The 21,132-nt window shown below is 38.1% G+C and overlaps 1 protein-coding gene across 1 annotated transcript in view; it reads left to right on the top strand.

The window, feature by feature from the left end:
• Positions 1-21,132, top strand: part of CPQ (carboxypeptidase Q) — a 642,525-nt gene that overhangs the window by 418,528 nt on the left and 202,865 nt on the right. The window contains exon 5 of the mRNA XM_036741920.1: positions 4,104-4,215. Within this exon, the coding sequence (XP_036597815.1) occupies positions 4,104-4,215 (112 nt within the window). The remainder of the gene's footprint in view (positions 1-4,103; positions 4,216-21,132) is intronic.

Below are 21,132 nucleotides of genomic sequence, written 5' to 3'. Positions count from 1 at the left end.
ACAGCTTGGCTCCAGACCAGGAGCAAATGAGACAAAAATGGGAATGGTGGTGGGAGGTTAGGGGCAGGAATCTAATAAATAAGAGAAGGATAGAACCTCTTCTGATCAATTTTTGATGGTTCTGGAGAAGGTGGCCTCATTCATGCTTCACTTAGTCATAAAAAGGATTTGTATTGAGTAAAATAATGGAGGTCTCTTAACAAACTTGACTATGATTGGAACTGGAAGGGACCTTAAATATCTTAACTCACTCACTTTAGGCCTGTTGAGATAAAATGAATTGGTCTAGAACAGATTACAAAATGGCTTAGTTGCAGTGGCAGCTCCAAAATTCAAATCTTATGGCCCACGTAGTATAGCATATTTTATTCTGCATCTCACTGCCTTTCCATCATATCATTGGAAAATTAGACTTTGAACAGAAGATATTGGATATTTGATCTGTGATTTAGAACTCGGGCTTCCTAGAATTTCTATTGAAAAGTCTAAATTTCTATGTAATATTTTATACAGTCTAGACTCCTTCCATTTGTTCCACACATCTCTAAAACTGCAGAAAAGTAAAAGTTCTGGTCATATCCCATTAGAACAAAAACCTCTGTGTAAGGAAAAGATTGGCATATATCAGCAAATGGCCCACTTATTTTCAGAAGTGTTTCAAGACACTAAAATTTCCATGCAACAAAAGCATATTAACAATTCCTTGAAATTCACTCTAATGATATTTGCCCTATATTATCCCAAGAAGAGTGTTGAGATTTAGGTATAATGAGAATATCCAGTGCTTAACTTAGATTCATATGTCCCATTATTATGACTACCTTCTTTGTGGCTGGCTCATATTAAGTCTGTGAGCTCTAAATCCTTTTCTGTGTCTTCACATGTTGCCACTTGTTTGCTCATTGTGTCCTTAAAAAATTAAAATTCTTCAGCAGTTGCCTGTCATGCACTCATCTGTAACAAGATTCTGACCATTTTAGTAATTTATTCTGAATTCTAATCTAGTCCTCCGAGTCTGACCTCATTTTCAGGTTGGAGTCCTTTGCAAATGTCCTCATCATCACCTGTGTCAGAATTCATTTATCTATATGCAAGCAGTTGCAATGCAAGTCTCATTTATTGCATTGGTCTAATATTAAGTTTGTAGTAAACCATTAATAAAAGTAGTAATAGCTGGCCCATAAGGCTTCTTTCCTCCTAAGTGTAAACCTCAAATATTTACAAAGTGCTTCACAGACATAGCATTACAAAATCTCAAGCTGGAAAGGGATCTTTGAGGCCATCTCGTTTTACCCATTACCAAGATACCCCTTAAATCATCTCCTAAAAGTGATCATCCATCATTTGCTTGAAGACCTCAGTGAGGGGAGGCCAACACGCTACCTCCTGAAGCAACCCATTCTTCATTCATTCTATAAACATTTTTAAAGCACCTACTAGGCACTGTGCTAAGCTCTGGAGGTACAAAAAGAGTTAAAAGATGGCCCCTGCCCTCAAGGAGCTTACAGTCAAGTTGGAGAGACTTATTCCACTTACTAATAGCTCTAATTGTTAAGTTTTTCCATGCAATTAGTTATCTTATTTGAGAACTTAACAATTCCCTTCTGAATAATAACTATATTTAATATTGTGCTGATTTTCCAGATAACAAAACTGAGGCACTTAAATGTTCAAGGACTTGTCCATGGACACAGAGCTAGTAAATGTCAGAGGTGGGATTCAAACCCAGGTCTTACCATACTCCAGACCCAATGATCTTTACCATTTCCGTGCCTTGATATTTCCAGTATTTCTCTTCATTATTCCATCATTCAGGTGAAGGATAAAGGTGCTACAGAAACACAAAAGACTAAACTATATAGAATAACCCTTGGTTTCATGAATCTTTCATCTATCTTTGATATTTCCACTTCCAATTTTATATTTAATCCTGTATAGGATTTGATTTTGGGGAGTGGGGGAGGCAAAGGGGATAATGTTTGGAAAACATTATCGAGAAGTGCCATTTACCAAACCATAAAAACTTATGCCAAAGAAAGTTTACAGAAAAAAAGCAAAATTAACTTTTTTTCTATTCTTTAAAAAAAAAATCCTGATCTAAGTAGAAGTTCATTCAAAAAAATGTTAAACTTTTTTCCATTCCAGTGTTCTTTTTAATTGTGTCAATTCAGGGATTGTAAGAGAGATGAGAATGCCAACTGATTAGAATATCCTCCCAAATGGGATTACACCATTTTTTGAATCAGAGTTTCCTGTTGTTGCAATATGTGTTCATCCTTTCCCTGGGGTCAAAGGAATCATTCCTTCTGGGTCAGCTCCATGGCTATTTAGGGGAACAGTGTAATAGCCACATATAACAACAATGAAAGAGGACTTTGGTTTTGTCTATGCAGACAGAGGCAACAGAGGAAAAGAGTTCAGTTCCTTCTTAAAGGAATCCAATCAAGATAGTTCATCTGAAAGACCCCCTTTAGCCATAACTATCCAGATGATTAGCCCAACTCCACTTGGCAGTTGTTCAAAATTTATCCCCCCCCCAATAATGGTTCTGATGGAAATTTTTTGTATTTTCTAAAATTACTAATTTTTTAAATCACAAAGCATGATTATCTTACAGCTGTAGGGATTCTATCTCTAAGAGGATGATATTATAATCTCCAGACTTATTAGTAAAGTAAATTTAAGTATTATAATGGACTGGAGTCAGGAATTCTTTGGTTTGTCTTTCTTCCCCCAGACACTAGCGCTATGACCCTGAGCAAATCCTTAATTTCTTAGTGCCTCAGTCTTTCTCATTTGTAAAATGAGGGAGCTGGACTTGATGTCTTATGAAAGTTTTTCCTGCTCTAAATTCTTTTGGAACATAGGGCCATAGATTTAGAGCTAGGAGGGGCTTTGGAAACTATTTAGTCCAATCCCTAAATCTTTTTTAAATTTTTTTTATTTTTAATTTATGGAATAAAGCAAGCATTTCCATAACATAGTACAATAAAAAGAAGATTGCTCATGAAATATACAACAGAATTATCCTGTAAATTTCTTTTTTTTCTTCCCTTACCCTCCTCATCCTAGAGATGGCTACCTTTAGATAAAAATAGGGATATATATGTGTGTGTGTGTATACATATATATGTAGTATTATTTTATACATACTTCTATTTCTCAGTTCTTCCTCTGGATCTAATAGCATCTTTCTTTATATGTCCTTTTAGTTAATTTGGATATTTATAATAATCAAAATAACTTCTTTGCTCAAAGTCATTCTTAAAACAATATTGCTGTTACTGTATACAATATTCTCTTGGTTCTGCTCATTTCGTTCTTCTTTTGAGCAAGTCTTTCCATGTTTCTTCTAAAATCATTGTGCTCATCATTTCTTATAGCACGATCAAATATTACAATGTGTTCAGCCATTCGCAATGGATGATGAAGCCCAAAGAGGTTAGACAACTTGTCCATGGTTACACAGGTAAATAGTGAGTGATCTAGAGTTAGAACCGAGGCCCTTGACTCTAAATAGAGTGTTCCATCTACTGCATCATGGAATCCAATAGAGTACCATATATACCAATCAATCATCAAGAATTTATTAAGCACCTACTATAAATGGCAGGCACTGGAATAGGCTCTGGGAATATGAATATCGTAAATTTAAAAATCCCTGCTCACAAGAGAATTAGGTAAATCATTACTGAATGAAGGCAGGAGGTCACAGGATCATAGATTCAAAGCTGGAAGGAGCTTTAAGTATCAGAACTGGAGGGAGAAACTTTCATTTGAAAGATAGGGAAATAGACCCAGAGAACTTAAGTGACTACTCAGTGTCACATGACTAATAGATATCTGAGGAAAGATTTAAACATAGATGTTCCTGACTCTTATTCTTGCTATCTATCCATTATACCAAGGGGGACTGGGGGAGAGGCACCACAGGAGGTGGAGAATTGGCTTTGTAGGTTCTCTTTTGTCTAGTATATTCATAAGCTTTGTCTTAACACATTTTGTAAAGAGAATAATTAAAGTCCAGATAGTAAGTGCCATCCTAACTTTTTTTTTTCTTTTCACATTTGGCAAATCAATGTCTCTGTATTTGTATTTTCTAGGTTGTCCTGGTCAGTGGACATCTGGACAGCTGGGATGTTGGTCAGGGAGCCCTTGATGATGGCAGTGGAGCATTTGTGTCATGGGAAGCCCTCTCTCTTATTAAAGATCTTGGTAAATATTTATAAAGTTGTTAACTGAGGTGGAATCATGTCAAGTGTGGTGGGGATTTTGTTGTTGTTGTCCTTGTTCATTGCTGTTTAAGCTCTAGGTACAAGCCATGTGGCTGAAAATTGGTTCCCTTGTGTTTGCAGAGCCTCCAGAGGGTCATGCACTTCCCTGTCACTGGTTTCCTAGAACAGAGCTAATCAAGTGCCTTTTAAGAGTGAAGCCTTTAATTATATTCCAGACACTGAAGTACTAAATAGACTAATCACCATGGTATAAGAGCCACTGTAGCTAAAATAATCTCAATTGTTATCTGTGGTTGACACCTCTGCTGGACTAATTGAGGCTATGATTTCTGTGAAGAAAATAGGGGGATTGGTTTAACCCCTAAGACCAGGAAGACCCTGTTCAGATGTAGGAAAACTTTGTTTCTCTATTTTGTTATCTGTTTTAGTCCAATCCTGTGCATGGAAGCAGTATTCTCAATCACAGAATTCAAAGAACAGCCCAAATGCTGAATGCCAAGTGGAGTCAATGAGTCACTGTACTGAAACTGGCAAGGCAAATTACAATACCCACCTTAGCTGAGTCTAGACTTGGAAGTTAGGAGGGGAGAAGAATTGCACAATTGTATTGTAATGAACGCCTTTATAAGGAGAAGGCAGGGGTGTTTCTATTGTGAGGGCCAGAAGGGTTGGTTCTCCTGGGACTGAGAACTTTCTGCTCTATTAAAGAAATACTGCTACAGTCATCTCCAGTGGGAGTTAAACTTTTAGCTTTTATTGGCTGTGGTCTTTGAATCAGTAGTCTACTGGGTACCTTGGCTCTGTGGGATTGCCTGAGGTTTTAATTGTTTTGTCATTCTGTATGGAAGATCATGCGATCAAAAAGTTAGAGCTGGAAGAGTCCAACCTCTTCATTTTACAGATAAGGAAACAGGCCTGGAGTGGTTAAGTGACTTGCCCAGGGTTACATCGGTAGTCAGGGTCAGAGCTGGGATTTCAACCCAAGGCCTCCAAAGTCAACCCCATTCCTCTTTCCAGTGCTTCAATGAAATGGAAAATACTGCTTGTTTTTACATCACAGTCACATCTGGATATGTATAATGTATGAGACACACTTGTAGCTCAGTAATTACATATGCTAGCAAGTGTGATGAAAACACTGCTTTTCTTACATTTCTCACTGTGTGAAATCAGACTTTATTAATCAAAGCACACACACAACTACCTATGAACAAACTACCAATTTGAGTTTTAGAAGTTAAGAGAAGCAAGCATCTTTCTTGTACTTGTTACTTGTACTCATAACAAGGTTCCTTCTCTGCCCAGCTGGAAGTTGTGTGTCTCCCTCCAAGTTGGCCCACCTGGCAAATTTCTGTCAGTCAGTCCGTCCGTCAACATCTTCAAACATGAACTTGCTTGAGTCTCAAGTTCAGGAAACACAGGAGCCAGCCATAGTCACATCTTAGTCTGGGGTCTCCAGTGAGTTTTTAATGGTCTTAACTATGGGTGTTTCTAAGTGTCAGGGTTTTTTTTAAACCAAATAATTTATATTATTTTTTTCATTGGTGGTCTGTCATATCAAAGGGTCCACATATGTTTATCAATTGTTTAAGAACACAAACATATTGTTTATTACATCATACCACACAAGTGCTTATCTTACTATTGAAAAACAACCTAGGGGGGCAGAGCCAAGATGACGGCTAAAAAGCAGGGACTAGCATGAGCTCCCTGCCGAGTCCCTCCAAAAACCTATAAAAATGGCTCTGAACCAATTCTAGAACAGCAGAACCCATGAAATAGAAGAGGGAAGCAGGGCTCCAGCCCAGGACAGCCTGGATGTTCTCTGGGTGAGGTCTATACCGCACGGAACTGGGAGCGGAGTGGAGTGGACCAACCAGACCAGGAGCCGGGTGGAGTGTGCCCTGGCGCTCTGAATCAGTGCGCTATAGCAGTTACCAGACTTCTCAACCCACAAACACCAAAGACAACAGAGAAGGTTAGTGGGAAAAGCTGCGGGAGTGGAAGGAGTTGAGGTTTGGCTACCGCCCTGGGGGCGGTGGAGGTGGGGCAGCTACAGAACTACAACTGCAGTTGCTTCCAGCTCCAGGCCCACCTGGTGGGAGGAATGAAGTGGAGGATCAGAGCTGGAGTGCAGAGCCTGCTGAAGATCTAAGTCCAGTCCAGGTTGGGGGTTCTTGGGGAAGGAGGAGTGCTGGTGTGGCAGAGCTGGCGCATCCCCCCCAAGCTTGGAACATAGAATTCTTTAGTCTACAAGCAGTCATACCCCGCTGAAAAACTCAAGGGTCAGGTTAGTTGGCTGGGAATATGGCCAGGCAGCGAAAACGCACCCAGATTCAGTCTCAGACTTTGGAATCTTACTTTGGTGACAAGGAAGATCAAAACATGCTGCCAAGGAAGATCAAAACATGCTGCCAGACAAAGTCAAAGAGCCTACATCCAAAGCCTCCAAGAAAAACATGAACTGGCCTTAGGCCATGGAAGAGCTCAAAAAGGATCTGGAAAAGCAAGTTAGAGGAAAAATTGGGAAGAGAAATGAGAAGGATGCGAGAAAACCATGAAAAAGAAGTGAATGACTTGCTAAAGGAGACCCAAAAAATGCTGAAAAATACACTGAAGAAAACAACACCTTAAAAAATAGACTAACTCAAATGTCAGAAGAGCTCCAAAAAGCCAATGAGGAGAACAATACCTTGAAAGGCAGAATTAGCCAAATGAAAAAGGAGGTCCAAAAGACCACTGAAGAAAATACTACCTTAAAAATTAGATTGGAGCAAGTGGAAGCTAGTGACTTTATGAGAAATCAAGATATTATAAAACAGAACCAAAGGAATGAAAAAATGGAAGATAATGTGAAATATCTCATTGGAAAAACCACTGACCTGGAAAATAGATCCAGGAGAGAGAATTTAAAAATTATTGGAGTACCTGAAAGCCATGATGAAAAAAAGAGCCTAGATATCATCTTTCAAGAAATTATCGAGGAGAACTTCCCTGATATTCTAGAGCCACAGGGGAAAATAGAAATTGAAAGAATCCACCAATTGCCTCCTCAAATAGATCCCAAAAAGAAAACTCCTAGGAATATTGTCGCCAAATTCCAGAGCTCCCAGATCAAGGAGAAAATACTGCAAGCAGCCAGAAAGAAACAATTTGAGTATTATGGAAACACAATCAGAATAATCCAAGATCCGGCAGCTTCTACATTGAGAGATCAAAGGGCTTGGAATACGATATTCCAGAGGTCAATGGAGCTAGGATTAAAACCAAGAATCACCTACCCAGCAAAACTGAGTATCATGCTCCAAGGCAAAATATCGATTTTCAATAAAATAGAGGACTTTCAAGCTTTCTCAGTGAAAAGACCAGAGCTGAATAGAAAATTTGACTTTCAAACGCAAGAATCAAGAGAAGCATGAAAAGATGATCAAGAAAAAGAGCAAGAAAAAGAAATTGCAAGGGACTTACCAAAGTTGAACTGTTTTGTTTACATTCCTACATGGAAAGATGATGTGTATGATTCATGAGACCTCAGTATTAGGGTAGCTGAAGGGAATATGCATAAATATAAATATATATATGTATATATGTATATATATATGTATATATATGTATATGTGAGTGTGTATGTATATATATATGTATGTGTGTGTGTATATATATATATATATATATATATATATATATATAGAGAGAGAGAGAGAGAGAGAGAGAGAGAGAGAGAGAGAGGGCACAGGGTGAGTTGAAGATGAAGGGAAGATATCTAAAAGAAATAAAATAAAATTAAGGGATGAGAGAGGAATATATTGAGAGAGGGAGATAGGGAGAGATAGAATGGGGTAAATTATCTCACATAAAAGTGGCAATAAAAAGCAGTTCTGTAGGAAGGGAAGAGAAGTCAGGTGAGGGGGAATGAGTGAATCTTGCTCTCATCAGATTTGACCTGAGGAGGGAATACCATACATACTCAATTGGGTAACTTACCCCACAGGAAAAAGGAGGAAGAAGAAGATAAAAAAAGGGGGATGATAGAAGGGAGGGCGGATGGGGGTGGAGGTAATCAAAAACAAACACTTTTAAAAGGGGACAGGGTCAAGGGAGAAAATTCAATAAAGGAGGATAGGTTAGGAAGGAGCAAAATATAGTTAGTCTTTCACAACATGAATACTGTGGAAGGGTTATACGTAATGATACACATGTGGCCTATGTTGAATTGCTTGACTTCTTAGGGAGGGTGGGTGGGAAGGGAAGAGGGGAGAGAATTTGGAACTCAAAGTTTTAAAAACAGATGTTCAAAAACAAAAAAAAAAAAACAGTTTTTGCATGCAACTAGAAAATAAGATACACAGGCAATGGGGCGTAGAAATTTATCTTGCCCTATAAGAAAGAAAGGGAAAAGGGGATGGGAGGGGAGTAGGGTGACAGAAGGGAAGGCTGACTGGGGAACAGGGCAACCAGAATACATGCCATCTTGGAGTGGGGGGGAGGGTAGAAATGGGGAGAAAATTTGTAATTCAAACTCTTGTGAAAATCAATGCTGAAAACTAAATATATTAAATAAAAAAAAGGAAAAACAACCTATAGAAAAGTAATTTAGTCCAAATAACCCAGTGCTAAAATGGAAGTTTAAGATAAAATGGAATTGGTTATATGAAATTGACAAACATATCTCTACTATATCAGTAAGGTATTAGAACTTATTCTTACTAAAATAATACTCTCCCTCTCATCCTCTGCAAATTGAACCCTTGCCCCTCATAAAACAGAAAGATAATTAAGCAACTATAACTTATTCAATGGGTACAGTGTTCTACTCCTCTAGCCTTTTGTCTCTCTGGTGAGATGTAGAAGGGTGGGATATTTCATTATCACTTCTCTGGGACTAAGATTAGTTATTCCAGTTACTCAGAATTGGGCTTCCTTTTAGTCTCCATTTATATCATTGTAGTTATTGTGAACATTTTTCTTCTGGCTTTGATTATTTAGCTTTGCTTCAGTTCATATAAATCCTTCTGTTTTTTGAAATTCCTTATATGTGTCATTTTTTACCATCCAATAATATTTCATTACATTCATATAATTGGATCTTGGAGACAGAGTTAGAAGGACCTTTAGATATCTAATCCAAACCTCTCATTTTTATAAATGAGTAAACTGTGGCACAAATAGGTAACTTGTCCATAGGTGTTTAAGTTCAAAGTTGAGACTCAGATCCCAGTTCTCTGGCACTAAATCCAGTAATCTTTCTGTTGTTTTATGCTGCCTCAGTCATTCACTGTTTGTTGGCCACCCACTTTTCCCATCACTCCTTTGTTTCCACGAAAAAAGAAGCTGCTTTGAATATTTTTTTTATATAGTAGACTTTTGTCACTGTCTTTGACCTCCCTGGGGTATACCTTCGGTAGTGGGATTGTTGGGTCAAAGGATATGAACAGTTCAGTTCATTTTCTTGCTTAATTTGGAATTGTTTTCCAGAAAAATTGTACCAATTCACAGTTCCACCAATCATATATTGGTGTGCTATAATGCTATGTAAAATGTAGTATGTGTAAACAAAAGTTTTTTCTTCTATGTATTTTTATTTTTAAGATACTTTAGTACCTAATGTCTTTTCTCGTCTTGGCAGACTTATAGTCCTGTCAATTATTCTGTTGCATAAATTTACTTTTATTTTGAAGGGTAGGGTTTTGGAGATAGCCACAATGGGAAGAAATTCCACATGCATCATACCTGTGTTTTGCAAAGAAGGGGTGTGGTGTGTTGGGGTGCATGTGTGTAAGATCTTGGGCTTCTAATTGCATGAACACAGATAACCCTAGATAATATGAACAAAAGGTTAGTCCGTGGGTGAAAAATAGGAAAGATTCTAGGAAGGCTGAACTATATGTGACTTTTAAAAATGAGCACATATGGTTACAGTAATCACAAATGAGGGATCACATTACAAAAGAAAAACAAAATATATCATTAGAGAAATGTATCATTGGAAAGAAAGACAGATCAGTCATTTGGAGAGAACATAGGATAACTGAGGATAATCGGCAGATTACACTGCATTGTCAAAAGATGTGGAGGAAGAACCCTAGCAGGTTGGGTGGGTCTTCTATGGCAGACCTCCAAGATAACAAAGACAGCAACTGCATAGGAAGGGAAGCATGAATGGGTTCTGATTGCATCATTGAAGAGAATCCCCACACTGATGAGTCTACAGAGCCATGAAAATAGAATTATTGAAATATCGTTATCCTACATGGTCTCTCTGCCTTTGTTTTCTCCCCTCCCTGCTTTATATTATACCTTGCTGCCAGATCAGTGCCCAACTAATTCCCAATACATAGCTCTGGTAATACGATTTCCTATCTTCTGCTCAAAACCCTTCAATGGTTCTTCGTTTCCTACTGAATAAAATCCAGTCTCAGCCTGGCATTCAAGGCCTTCCACAGTCTGGCCACAGCTACCTCATTTGCGTGCCTTTCTCACTGTTGCTCTTCACATAGCCTCCTCTTCTTGAAATTCCTTGAATGTATCCTGTATTTTCCTGCCTTTGCCTTCCTTAAATCTGTTATGAGTCCTATTTCTGCCTGTCCGAATCCTACCCATCCCTTAAGGCCTTTAAGACTCAATTGCCATCTCCACCATGAAGTCTACCCTGATTCTTTCAAGCAGAATTGGCCTCTCCCTCCTCTGAATTTTTTCTGTATCTTTTATTTGTACCTACAACATTGTATTTTGCATTAATAGTTATATTTTATCCCTCTGTTATGTTCTAAGATCCTTGATGAAAGGACCATAGGATCATAGATTAAGAGTTGGGGAGCAGTCTAGTCTAATCCTTTAATTTTATAGATGAGGAAGCTGAGCACTAGAGAAATTCAGTGAGTTGCCTAGGGTCACACAACTAATAAGTGATTTGAATTCAGATCCTTTGAAGGGATTCTATCTTACTGGTCTCCCATGCCACTTTGCAAATAGTAGATGCTCAAAAATTGTGTGCTGAGTAGATAATTCAGTGGACTTTCTGTGTCATTGGACTAATGTGGCGTTGTGTCATATTTCATCAGTGTAGAGAATTCCTTGTCTAAAAACTCCCTCTGCCCATGCACAATGGCAGCTCTTTTGTAACTTACAGTCTTCTATGATTGCCCAGGTCACTGAGAGATTAAGTTGCTTGCAGAGGGTCTCCTAGTATGCATCAGAGGCAGAATTTTAACTCAAGGCTAGTCCTTTTCCCATGATTCTTTCCATGGTAGTAGACTCATTTCATGTAGAAGAAGTTGTTCATTTCAGTTTTTGTCCATGTTAAACATTTGTAATGTAAATGTAATGTAACATAAACTGATATTAAAAAAAAATCTTTGGGGAAAGTTTCTGAGTCTTTACTTTCAAGCACTAGGGATTAACGGTGGCTTTCCTTATAAGGTCTGCATTAAAGCTAGCCAGGGCTTTCAAAATGATCAGTTATCCCACTCCAGAAATCTGTGGTGGGCTTTTCTATTATTGTTGTTATTATTCTTTTAAGAATCATGGTCACGGATTTCTATCTTTAGCTTGCTTTTCCTGTGTGTGTTCACATCAACAGCTGAGCCCCTAACATGCTGAGAATCAAAAATCCCTAATGAAGGAACTGATATAGCAGAATAAGAAACAGGATATGGTACTGGAGGGCAAGAAATGGGCTCATAATTACATATAATAGCACGTGGAACTAAGAATGTTTAACTGGTGAAATCTGGAAAACCCTTTGGGAAAAAAGCTTTTTTTTCAGGAAAATGAGGGTTTTTTTTTTTATTATTTTGTTGTGCTTTGTAGTTTTTCCATGGATGCTGTAGCATGCATGTCAAAGGTCCTTGGTGGAGTTGGTATGAAGTGTTGATAACTTATGGTCTTGGCCAATTGAGATTTTTTAAAAACTAGGAATGTTTTTCTAAGACACTTCCCTCTGTTCTCCTTCCCTCTCTCCTCCCTTTCCCCACCCCTGTTGCCTCACTCCCAACAGCCAGAAATTTGAACAATAGTCAACCAATCCAGCTCCAAAGTTATTTGTGCTTTATCAGTGCACAAACTCATCCCTGAATAACTGTAAACAAAAGGTTATTTTCCAGGCAGCTCTGCTAAGTACTTTTTGTGTGTGTTTGTAGTTTTTTTTTTTTTTAATTTAAAGCTCTGTTTATTTTGAGTATCCCTGCCAGGAATACTTTGGTGCCAGTGGACAAATCCTATGGCTAAAGATCCTTTGCTTCAAGTTATTAATATGTTACTCAGAAAGTAAACACACCATCGCCAATCCCCAGAGTTTTCCAGCTGAGTTATTTCTGCCAAAGCCAGAACACTGAGATTTTGGTTCTAAATAGATGAAAGATAGTATCTGCCATGTTAAAATGGTTACCATTATTAACTGGGCCCTCGCAATTTGGGATATGTAAGAAGCCTTGTTGTTTCTGGGGGAGAATGGGGAGAAAGGAAATTACTATGTTCGAAAGAAGGTGAAGGAATGACCTTTCTTACACACAAAGCCTTGTGTGTTCTCCACAGAGACTCCTCTTAACAGAGTGGGCATGAATCCAATAGAAGACTGGTCTGACTTCCCCTTCCCTCATGGGAACAATTCTGTATAGGTTCATAAGAATAAGACTGATGGTTACTGATCTTTGATTGCAACAAGAGTTGCAAAGCTGGACTTGGAAGGGAGGAAAATCATGAAAAGTCTGGCAAGCCATTAGTATAAGAACCTAGAGTATATCAATGAAATAATTTACTTGTATGGTGCATCTTTGAGCACTCTCATCTCATACCCATGGACTTGCATCACTGCTAATAGTGAATATTAATTGAAGAGTGGAAGCCACATGTGGGGCATATTCTTCCACCCTGGGATAGTCCTAGGTGACTAATTCTGTAGGATTAAGAGTAGAGAGATATTCTGAACTCTTAGAATAAAACTTCCCGTTGTTCCTTACATTGGGACTGAGCCCCAAAGGGAAATGCTGGAATTAACTATTGCTCTGAGACCAGTCTAAGTAAAAATGCCAGATATCTTATCTGGGAATACTTATCTGGAAGAATCTCTGTACAATCCTACCTCTTGGATAGGTCTTGGAATGTTAGGACCAATTCTGGATCCTGAGATACAAACAGCTTTAAATCTAAAGTATATCTGACTGACTTTGTGGGATTGGTTTTTTTTTTTTTTCAATTCTGGTATTTGAGAAGCCATCTTTCTACACATGAGGATTGGATTAGTGTTGGTCTGGTATAAATATTTAATGATGCCATCCCTAGTCAGAAGAAAGAATGAAAATACAATCACAAAACTTCAGAGTTGAAAAGTGGTCATCCAGTCCAATTATATTTGAATATATCTAACATACACAATAAATGTCCATCCAGCCCCACCAGCACTCAAGGCAGCCATTCCACATTTGGATACCTGATAGTTAGGAAGTTTTTAGGGGATTCAAATCAAGCCTAAATTTGCCCCTTTGTCACTTCCGTCTATTGCTCCTAGTTTTGACCTCTATATGACAACTCTAAAGTCAGTACTTCCTAAAATGTGTATGTTAGCACATACTTGAATGTAAAATGTGCCCAAAGAATTACTTCCCTATTCCACGAAGCTGCACTTTGAGGAATGTGCATCTTACTGATAACACTTGAAAAAAGACAAAAAACTCAATGTGCCAAATTTCCATTATGATTCCAAATGATTCTGAATTGGGGAGGAAGTTTTTTTTACTTGAATTGATTAATGATCTTATGAAATATCTGTTCTCTGACACTTAGCATTTCTTCTCACTACTGGATTCTGTATACCGGTAAGAACACTATAGTCATAGGAAAATGTATTCTTTAAAAATTATTACCCTTCTCTCAACATCTTCTGGGAAATGGTTTATCAACTCATAAAACTCTCCAAGGGAATAAAAGGATTTAACTAAAGCAAAGCCCCCCTAAAATCCTCACCATATTTTCCCTGTTAACATTAGATTTATTATTTTTATTTCCTTTCTTTGTTTTAATTTTAATGTTTGGAAATTTGTATTTGCTTTTTCTGAAAAGGACTTGTCACATGATTGACTGGATTTATATTGTGTTGGTGCCTACATCATAAATATCAAAGCCAAGAAAGAAATTCATTCGGTTACTTTTTCCTTCTGGTGTAGACGTTTGTAACTCCAAAGAGTAGGATGGTGGGGATATGGAATATATTTTGTTTTGTTTCATGGCTTCTTTTCATGGGGTTATGAGATGAGTTGCTCATTTCTTGTTAAAATATTTTACTTCCTCTGGTGGCAAGTTATGTAGCTTCTGTGTTTATCATAAGACCTGTGGTAGATACATATTTTCTCAGCTGGGAATTGTTGGGTTCCTTTGCTATGAACTCACTTATGTAAGTTTTCTCCCTTTCATCAACACACTTAATGTCTTTGCTCTTTGTGTTATCAACATGGAAATTTCCACTGTGGAAATTTCTGGAGAGAGAGAGAGAGAGAGAGAGAGAGAGCGTGAGCCATGGCTTAACTTTTAGATTAGATAAAGCAAACTCCTCTTTCTCCCTTAGCCACTTTAAAACCTCTCCTCTGCCTTAGACAGAATGAATATATCTACAATACATCTATTTATTTATTTTAATTTTCACCAAAAAAAAAAAAGTGTTTTTTATGTGGAGAATGAGTCAAAGACCCTGCCCCTGGGGCATATAGAATAGTGATCAGCTTTTATGATGGTATGAAGAGAGGTTATTTAGAAGGTGGGAAAAGGGTATTCTTTAATAAACAAAGTTAAGATTCAATGGGCACAAATGCCAACTGAAGATATTTTGGTTAAGTTAGAAGAAGGAATGATCTTCAGTACTTTAAGGTCTAGATCACTTTACCTGTTACCATATTGCCTCTCAGGAAGATTGTCTTGATGACAAAGACCATTAAATACTAGGTTGTTATTGAAAGTGATGAGATGTCCTATAAGGATCAAAATTTTTTTATTAATATCATTTATTTTTATATTGCCTTAATTTCCCATACCTAAAGAGCCCATCCTTTATGAAAAATGATAAAAAATAAAGAGAAGAGGGGGAAAAAGCAGTTCAGCAAAACTAACTGACATATGAACCAAGTCGGACAGTATGTGAAGGAAAGGTAAGGAAGGAGGTATATTTCCTCATCAGGTCTTCAGGGACAAACTTGGTCATTATAATTACATAATGTTCAGTTTTGTTGTTCTTTTCTTTTTTCCATTTATGTTGTTGTGTATATTGTTTTCTTTGTTTTGTTTACTTGTTTTTATGTATTCTGCCTCAGTTCATCTAAGTCTTCCCAGGCTTCTCTGAATTCTTCATATTCATAATTTCTTGTAGCACAATAATATTCCATTACATTTATGTGTCAGATTTTTCTTAGCCATTCTTGTTTTTAAATTATCTATTTTTAATTTTCAACATTTGCTTCCATAAGTTTTAAATTTTCTCCCCCTGCCTCTCGCCCTCCCTCCCCAAAACAGCATGCAATCTGATATGGGCTCTACATATAACATCCTATTAAATACATTTTTATATTAGTCATGTTGCATAGAAGAATTATAACACATAGGAGGAAACCATGAGAAAGAAAAACAAAACAAAACAAAACGAAAAGAAAATAGTCTGCTTTGATCTGCATTCCGACTCCATAGTTCTTTCTCTGGATATGGATGGCATTTTCCATCATGACTCCTTTGGAATTGTTTTAAGTCCTTGCATTGGTGAGAAGGGCTATTGCTTAGCCATTCTTCTGGGGCCCTTTTCAAAATTGATTTTTATTTATATCTTTTGTTTTTATATCACCTATATTTCCCCATTATCTTCTCTTTCCCTTCTCAGAAACCAACCCTTATAACAAGGATTTTTTTTAAAAAAGGAAAAAAAGATAGTAAAACCAATCAACACATTGGAAAAATATAATTTTATAAAGTACTATTCACTCCTTTGATCCCTGGTCTCTACAAAGGAGCAAGTTGGTAGTATCTTCTTGCAACTCTTTTTTGAAGCCAAGTTTGGTTATTATAATTTGGCAGCATTCAGTTTTTATGGTTTTGTGGTTGCTGTTCTTTCCATTTATATTGTTGTAGTCATATTATATATATGTATATAATATGTATGTATATAAACATATATATGCAACAATGTATATATACAAATATATTGTATATATATAAATATATTGTATATATATGTGTGTGCATATACACACACACATATATACATATATATGTAACTTTCCTGTTTACTTTGTATCCGTTCGTGTAAGTCTTCCCATGCTTCTCTGTATTCTTACAGCAAAATAATACTCCATTACATTCATGTACCACAATTTGTTTACCCGTTCCCAGTGTGATCCTTTTAAAAAATATTCTTTTAGAGAAAGAAGAGCAGAATTAGATGACTGCATGAAGTCCCTACCAGACTGATTTGGTGATGCAGCAAGACATGACATAATTAGGCTCTGGGGAGCCTGAACCATGAGCATTAGTCAGGATGGAGATCCCAGCTGGGCTGCTCTTTATGAACTACAGCCTCCATATTCCTGGCTAGATTCCCTGGACCATGTGGTTGTTGAAGGTGAAGCTGTCTTCTTTCCCTGAACATGCTAAAAGATCTAGAGCCAGAGCTATACCTTGCTAGGTGCCAGGCAAGCATTCAAGGTACTGGGGATGTAAGTACAAAGGATCAAACCAGTTCCTATTCAAGATAAATTCATATATTCCATTGGAGGGAGGCAACAAATATATATCTAAGTATATCCAGAATTAAGTGAATAAATATAAATACTAATAAAGACAACGCATTTTGGGAGGGTGGACACTGGCAATTGAGGCGGGGCTCAGGAAAGGCTCAGAGCTTGAGCAGCATAAGGAAGGAACTCTATGAGGCAGAGAAGAGGATGTGCATTCCCTCCCGGAATCCCTTTTGCCCAGCCTCTTCCTTTGAGTTCATCAGGGGCTGTGGTCCATGGTGGCTTTCAGAACTAGTCCAAAATCTACTGCATTCATGCCATTGAGCCTAAAAACTGAAGTCTGCGCACCAGGACAAGGAGGCTTCAATAAGGAGATGCATTCTTAGATCCCCTTGGCTCCGAAGTCACCCATCCATTTTGTCCCTTTTGTGGTCAGCTTCGTTTTAAAAGTGGTCCTTGGGAATCCAGTGGAATTTTACTGGGTGTGGCTCCTTCTCAGATTCCGCTACAACCTTGTGCTTCTTGCTGGAGGAAAGACCAAGTAAAGAAAGAATACCTGCTAGAAAACTTAAAGGGGCTTTATAAAGGGTGTCAGCATGGTGGGATGAGCACTGGGTCAGAAATCAAAAGTCCTGGGGTCAAATCATGCCTTTGATCATTACTACCTGTGGGAGTTTGGACTGTCAGTCAACAAATATTGATTAAGCAACTACTACATGCTAGGCACTGGATATATGAGGACAAAGAATGATACAATTCCTATTTGCAACGAGTTCCTTATTGGCAAAATGAAGGAGTTGGATTAGATGGCCTCTGAGATCTCCTCCAACTGTTATTCTATGTTCTTTAATACAATAGGGCTTTTACTCTATATCAAGATTTCTTTTTTTTTTTCTTTTATTTTCTTTTTGCAGCAGGGAAGGCAGGGCAATTGGGGTGAAGTGACTTGCCCAAGGTCACATAGCTAGTGAGTGTGTCAAGTGTCTGAAGCTGAATTTGAACTGGGGTCCTCCTGACTCCAGGGCTGGTGCTCTACTCACTGTGCCACCTAGCTGCCCCCAATATATCAAGAGTGGATAACTTATTATTCCAGTATTTTGATCATTGTATTCCAATACAATTGCTTTTCTTGGTGATCTGATATTTTTTATGCATTTAAAAAGATTATTCTGAGAAGGGGTCCATAGGCTTTGCTAGACTGCCAGGGGGTCCATGACAGAGAAAAGGTTTAGTGGAATGTCATTTCTTACAAGCATGTTCCCTACCCCAGACCTAAATCACTAGCCTTTCCTCTTCGCTTCAGCTTCTAACACCTTATCTAAAAGATTACCTTGTATTTATTTCACATATACTTGATCCCACTGGCCTATGTATATTCTTATAGGCTTACCTATTATCTCCCCCCAATAGAATCCAGTCACCTCCAGGGCACAAACTGTTTCATTTCTGTCTTTGTATCCTTAAAAGCTTAGACACTTAAATGCTTATTGATTGATTGCCTTACTGATTGAAGTCATTGGACACAGCTCCTGCTGAAGATTTTTGTGAGCCCTTTTCATGTTCCCCTTCCTTAGCCCTAGGGAAATCAGACAAGTCAAAACCTGTGGATGTGATTCGTTACTAGACAGTGACTCTTCTAGGACTGAGCCCAGCCTCAGTGTCCACCTCCCAGTGACTCAGACTATGTACCCATAGCCCATTGAAATAGGTCAGTTCAGTCCAGATCCTCCTTAGCACCCTGGCCCACCTACCATTGTCTGTTTAATAGGGCCTCCCATACTTTAGGACTCTGGCTTTACTTAACAAGTCATAGGCTATGTTTGATTAACAGATCAAAGAAGGGACCTCGAGGATGATCTAGTCCAATCTTCTCCCCCTAGGGAACAAGAAGCTGAGACCAAAAGGGTTTGTCCACAATCACTGACTGCTTCATTTCTAAATTGCTGTATTCAATCAGCCTTTTCCTGGTTGAGGAAGGATGGTGATTGTTCTCTCTCCTAAGGAAGAGAGAAGGGTTAGAGACTAGACTAGACACATGACTTCATTGGTTCAGTGACTTCCAGGATGCAGAAAGTCCCTCCACTGCTGTCGGTTTACACCTCCTCTGTGCCCAGAGAACACTGAGAGTTTGGGTTTCTTGCCCAGGGTCGCACAACCAGCTGAAGCCATCTTCCTGGTGGAGAGCTCTAGTCATAATTCAGAACCCTCAGAGGCAGCTAGGTAGTGCAGTGAATAGAGTATTGGGCCTAGAGTCAGGAAGTTGTCCTTGCTTAGTCATTTTTCAGTCATGTCCCACCCATGGTGATCTCTCTCTTTAGTTGTTTTGGCAAAAATACTGGAATGATTTGCTATTCCCTTCTCCAGTTCAATTTATAGATGAGAAAACTGAGGCAAACTGGGTTAAGTGACTTGCCCAGGGTCTAATAGCTAGTGTCTGAGGCCAGATTTGAACTCAGGTCCTCCTGACATCAGGCCCAGCATTCTATCTACTGTACCACCTAGCTACCTTTTAGATTTATTTTGCAATTATTTCTATTCTGTTAGGGGAGTGGGTGATTTCATTTCTTATAATTGAGGAATTTTGTACCAATCCATATTAGATAAGCCTGAGTTCAAATCCAATCTAGCTACATAACCTTGGACTAGTCACTTAACCTGTTTCCCTCAGTTTCTTCTGCTATAAAATGGAGAAGATAATAATAGTACCTACCTCTCAGGGTTGTTGTAAGGATCAAATGAGATACTATTTGTATTTACAGTTCCTGGTACATAGTAGGCACTATATAACTTCTAACTATTACTATTACTTTATTTGCCTATCTTTTCATGGCCACAGAACCCTCACCTACTCCATTCCCTGACTTCTCTATATAATCATAAACACAAACTTACCATACTTATGAAAAAAGAAAGTAATGGCATAGGAAAGAGCTACTCAGGGCCATTTCATTTACTCAAAAGTCAGTTGTTTTAAACAAATGATCAAAAAGGAGGGTAAGGGCATGGGATAGAAAAAAACAGAGGCATTATATTCAGTGCTTACCTTATTTCCAGTGAATCAATTCCCAGGTGGCTTTCTGCTTTTAATATATTCCAAGCCCACCGATTTTAAGGCAATACCACAGAAAATGTTCAGGCATAGACCGCTGATTGTGGCCAACGGTGCTTGTATTATTGCTCCTTCACTATAATAAAGGCATCTTTTAAAAAATATTTTTCAAAATGTAATTGAAACTATCCTAAGTTATTGTCTTGATTAATGTGTCTGGGAAAATACAAGCCAGGAAATGCTTCAAAGATGATATTTGTGTTCTCAGCACTGCTACCCAGGCATCGCTTTATAAAGTCCCTTCTGTGTTTCCTAGTTTGCTGCAGCCCCTTAGAAGTGAAGCAGTTTGTTATTGATTTTGGAATTATTTCTGTTCTGTTAGGGAAGTGGGTGATTTCATTTCTTATAATTGAGGAATTTTATATCAATCCATACGAATGGCATTTTTAACCTACATTGAAGAGTTGATGGTGGTGTTCATTTAATTCTGTATGGTTTCAATAATTTGGAGTGGAGTCTATGGTAAAAGCTATGAAGCAAGCATTAATTTGATTTTAAAAAGTCTGGGTTTGGAGTTATTTTTTAATCTGAAAATCAATCTGAATCATATTGTCTCCTTCTTCTTTGGCGTAATCTTCATCAGCATGATGCTTGTTGTCATTGTACATTAATTTTTCAGTTTTGTCTGACTCTTCATGACCCCATTTTGGGTTTTTTGGGCAAAGATACTGCGGTGGTTTGCCATTTCCTTCTCTGCTCATTTTACAGATGAGGAAACTGAGGCAAGCAGGGAAACTGAGGCAAGCCGGGTTAAGTGATTTGCATGGGTCATACAGCTAATAAGTAGCGGAGGCTGGATTTGAACTCAGGTCTTCCTGACTCCAGGCCCAGCACTCTATCCACTGAGCTACCTAGCTGTCACAGCACAATGCTTTTATTGTGGAACGGATGAAAAGAGGTAAGCTAGACCCACCTAAAGTTAGGTGGATCCAGGCCTAATTGAATGGTTGGACCTAAGATTGTAAACTCCTTCAGGACGAGGAATGTCTTTTACCTCTTTTGTATCTCCAAAGCTTAGCACAGTGCTTGATACATAGCAGGCACTTTCTAAATGATTACTGAGTTGAATTCAATTGAATTT

This window comes from Trichosurus vulpecula, chromosome 1 (genome assembly GCF_011100635.1).
Source record: "Trichosurus vulpecula isolate mTriVul1 chromosome 1, mTriVul1.pri, whole genome shotgun sequence".
NCBI classification, from domain to species: Eukaryota; Metazoa; Chordata; class Mammalia; order Diprotodontia; family Phalangeridae; genus Trichosurus; species Trichosurus vulpecula.
This window is presented reverse-complemented; position numbering and strand designations above follow the sequence as displayed.